The sequence below is a fragment of the Gavia stellata genome, chromosome 7 (genome assembly GCF_030936135.1).
Source record: "Gavia stellata isolate bGavSte3 chromosome 7, bGavSte3.hap2, whole genome shotgun sequence".
Taxonomy (NCBI): Eukaryota; Metazoa; Chordata; class Aves; order Gaviiformes; family Gaviidae; genus Gavia; species Gavia stellata.
In genome coordinates, this window is record NC_082600.1 from 27,338,935 (window position 1) to 27,343,127 (window position 4,193).

Below are 4,193 nucleotides of genomic sequence, written 5' to 3' on the forward strand. Positions count from 1 at the left end.
TGAAAGAGCTCTAGAAAAACTTCTGGGTACCTGGAAGCCAGTTAGGTGCATGTGTAATGCTCGGGGGGCTGTAATTCACCATGCATCCCTCCGCTTTGGGAAGACAGGGAGGTCTCTCAAGTGGCTGTCAGCATCTTATCTACTTCTGTGCTGTCTGTTAGGCTTTGTCGCAGCACACATTATGAACCAGCAGAAAAGATGCGGTAGGTCCTTTCCTGTCAGGCTACACGTGGCCATCTCAAGATGCATTATACATACAGCAAATCCTCATCTTAATCCAGCCTGAATCAGATCATCTTGTTGCAGGGCTGCATCCTTATCTTACTACCAGCTGGGGAGGGATGAAGAGATGCTCAGTTTGCCGAGATAGCATTCAAGCCATGGAGAGGCGGGGAGGGCTTTTGTTTTCTACAGCATTGCCAAATCTTTCTGTTCCTACGAGCCTCGTCTTGACATCGGTTCCACATCGGCAAGAGGCTTTTCTGCTCCCTTGCCTTGCTGAAATAACAGCCTCCTCCCTCCCACTCTCTCTGCTCCTGCAGGATCGCTTCTCCCTCAGCGCCGGCAGCATGGAGAGCATGCGTGAGCTCCAAAACCCGCTCTTGGCCAAGGCCAGCGGGCACCTTCGAGGCAGCTATTCTTACCACCAGCATCACAGCCAGGACTACCCCACTCATCGCTGCCAAGGGAAACTGTATTCCTACATCTTCCAAAACACTGGCAGTGCCAGGACTCACCAGCTGCTGGATGCCAGTTCCCTGCAGCTGGCCGTTGAAGCCTTGTACGGCCCGAATTTCATCCTTGTGAAGGATGAGACCGCTCTCAAGGCCAAGGACAGCAAGATGGAAAGCTGCGAGACCACTTTTACGGAAAGCAAAGAGGGTCAATCTGAAGGTCCCAACGGGCACGAAGCGCAAGGGTCCTGCCTGGTAGAGAGTGACATCCGCATCCAAACTGTGTCCTACGAGGTGGAGGAAGAGGAGCTCCAGGAATACGAGGTGAGCTTTGCCAGGTGGGGTGGCACCAAACTCTTCCTCTAGTAACTCTGACCATCGGCCCAAATTCTTGGTCATTTATTCTCCCTTCTTTCCTCAGAGCCTCCCCCCAGACCCTGCCATGTCCTGCCTCACCAGCTTCTCCCTGGGCACCCAGTATTTCTTCTTCCTCCTTATAATTCCTGCTCCCTTTTCCTCTCCGCAGACCCCAGAAGGAGATCAGCTTCCCTGAGGGCAGCCTGGCTGCATGCCCGCTGGGAGCGAAGGGGAGGTGGGGTCGTCTCTGCAGGACCCTTAGGATACGGGGACCCTTTGACAAGGGCAGCGTGCTGGTGCTGTGGCACCCAAGCTAATGGGAAATAGCAATCCTTGCATAACAGCAAAATTCACATGCCTGACGGCAGCAGCCAAGAGAAAGCTTAATATATAAAGACAGGATGAATCTTGCAAAGGAAGAATGAGAGCTGGCAAAGCAGCCTCATGCTGCGCTCTGTGCCCCACCACAGCTTGAGTGGTGGTGCAGAGGTTGGGAACATCATCCAGGACCTTGAGAGGTGGGAGTGGGTCCCCGGAGCCTGCTGGAGCTGATGCCTGATGACCCAGCACAGCTCTGCTGCTTTCGGTGCTGGTGGTGGGACCTTTTCAGAGGGCAGCAGGGGTGTCCATATGTCCGCATGCCTTCCCCACCAAGACACATCACTTCCAGGCCGGTCTGCGGCTGGCCGAGCAGTGCCCAAAGGCAGGAGGGCTGACCGCAGCCACTCTGAGCAATGTGCTCGCTAAGGGGACAGGACACAATGCCCCTGTGATGGAGGCTCCAATTCAACCGCTTTCCCTCACTTACTAAATTAGTTTAGCAGGATATCGATCTCCTAGTCCCTAATGGGGATAAGGCACTTTGTTTAAGTTTGTTTAAGCTGACAAACAGCCAGCTCTGCCAAAGCTCAAGATATTTCAGTTTAAGACTATCTATCTCCCAGGGAAATCCCAGACCCCCAGCAAGCGAGTTCCTCATTTGCTCTGGCAGGGAGACAAGAATCCACTCCGCTCCTGAATTTGCTGAGGTACATTTCTTCTCATCAAACTGGGCTGAGGAGGCTAAAATATTTTTGAAACTCACTCCTTGAATTTGTAGGTGGGAAACGTGTGAGAATATGTGATGGGGCCAGGAGAGAGCGGGAGCTGGGAGGAGCGGGGCTGAGACACAGACTGCAGGGTGGCGCGGGGAGGTGGGCATGTGCTGAATCCATCTGGTTTTGCAGAGCGACTCCTCCAGTGACAGCGAAAGTGAGGATCATTTCCTGATGCTTCCCCCCCGGGACCACCTGGGCTTGGCCCTTTTCTCCATGCTGTGCTGCTTCTGGCCCCTGGGGATTGCTGCTTTCTACTTCTCCCAAGGGGTAAGAGATCCCTTTGCTTGCCTGTGTGCACTGAGTGCTGGAGCAAGGGCCATGCAAGGCACAGCAGCCCTTGGAGGGGACCAGGCACCTTTCTGGCTCTGAGGCTCATCTCTGTGCCATTCCCAGACCCCTGAGAGCTAAGGCAAGGGGCGCTCCTGGCTCCTGGATGTCTCCACCACTGCTGTGGGGTTGCAGGCCCTCCAGCTCTTGTGTGGGTTACTGGAAGTCAGGCTTTTCCTTTGAGTCTTTCGTGTGTTATTTAGGGAACTGGGGCTCCCCTTGGCCCCTTGCGCAGGCTCTCACCATCCAGCCAGGCTCAGGAAAATGGCATTTTCCCACCTGCCCTTCCATTCTCCAGTAGTGCGGAGCTCCTACACCATGACCCAATCCGAGGTAGCTCATAGCCCGGGAGTCAGGCTGCTCTGGAGACTGGATGCAAAGGGGAGCCTGGTCTCCATTTTACACTAGAGCTCCTCCATTGCACTTGTTTCTGACACGCATTGCTTAAGCTCTGTGAGCCAACAGCAGGCTGGCAGAGGCTGGAGAGGGTGGTGGCCCTTGGGCTGCAGCAGCTCACAGGAGCTCCTGCCTTCTTGAGGGCTTAGCCCAGAGCCTGGGCTCACTTACATCACTGTTGACCCAGAATAATTCATGCAGAGCCAGAGGATTTACTCTACGTTTGAACGGATGCTGCTGTACCAAGAATAGATGGGGGGGAGGCATTAAGAAGTTAAATCAAGAGGACAGAAACAGAAATGCAAAAGTATATAACATGAGTACCTGGCACAGAGGTGGTGAGAGGCAGAGGAAGCTTTAACTGATTAGGACCCGGAGGAGTGGCTGATTTCACATTTTTCCATGTGGTGCAGGGTAGCACAGTGCACTCTGCACGTGATGATGTACTTTAAATTTAGCTCCATTTGCTATAACTACCACTTTCATTCACTCACTGAGGCAAGGACCATCTCTTTATTCGGTGTCTGTGCACAGTGGATGCCCTGATTTCCAGATGGCAACTCAAACACAAATAGTAGGTAATACCAAGAGCAGCTCTGAATGTGCCCTGACCACTCAGGGAGGCTAGAAGTTGCTAGCCCAGAGACCCAACACCCACATTTGCCTCCATCACTGGCTCCATCAGCCCTTCTACGGTAAACAGGCTTCAACTGAAAGCCCCATGCAGGCAAAATCAAGTGGCAGCACAGCCAGACCAAAAGGCCATGCTGTCTGGAGTCAGCTCCCTGAGACTAGGCAGCACTCGTTATATGTCTGTATAGGGTATATTGGTATCTGGTCGGTACCACACAGCCATCACCCCACGCACCGACCGTTTGCCTGGGCTTACGAGGGTCCAGCTGCCTGCTCACAGCTTTGGCTGAGCACCCAGATGGCTGGGGCTTTCAGACAAGCAGCCAAAGCCCACGCTTTCCTTGGAGGAAAAATATGCAGGGAAATGTGTGTAGGTGGCACTGCTGTGCTGAGCCCTCCTGGACGGACGGACGCCTTGCTGTCCGTCCCCAGCCTTCGTGGGATGCAGTGGCCAGGGAAGGGAGGCTGATTCAGTAGTGAAACGACTGCACGCAGGCTAAGAGGCCAGGTTAGTACAGCTGTGAGCAATGAGCATTTCTTCTCCTTCCAGACCAGCAAGGCTGTCTCCAAAGGAGATTTCCATCTGGCCAGTTCAGCTTCCCGTCGAGCTCTCTTCCTCGCTGCGCTCTCCATAACCATCGGCACAGGAGTGTACGTCGGAGTGGTGGTAGCGCTGATCGCTTATCTCTCCAAAGGGGGCCACGTATAG

General features: G+C 53.9%; 1 protein-coding gene across 1 annotated transcript; it reads left to right on the forward strand.

Moving 5' to 3' along the window:
* Positions 1-569: 569 nt before the first annotated feature.
* SYNDIG1L (synapse differentiation inducing 1 like) lies at positions 570-4,193 on the forward strand. Its single transcript, XM_009818395.2, has 3 exons — positions 570-998; positions 2,258-2,395; positions 4,035-4,193. Exons 1-3 carry the CDS (start codon positions 570-572, stop codon positions 4,191-4,193), a joined length of 726 nt encoding a protein of 241 aa, XP_009816697.1.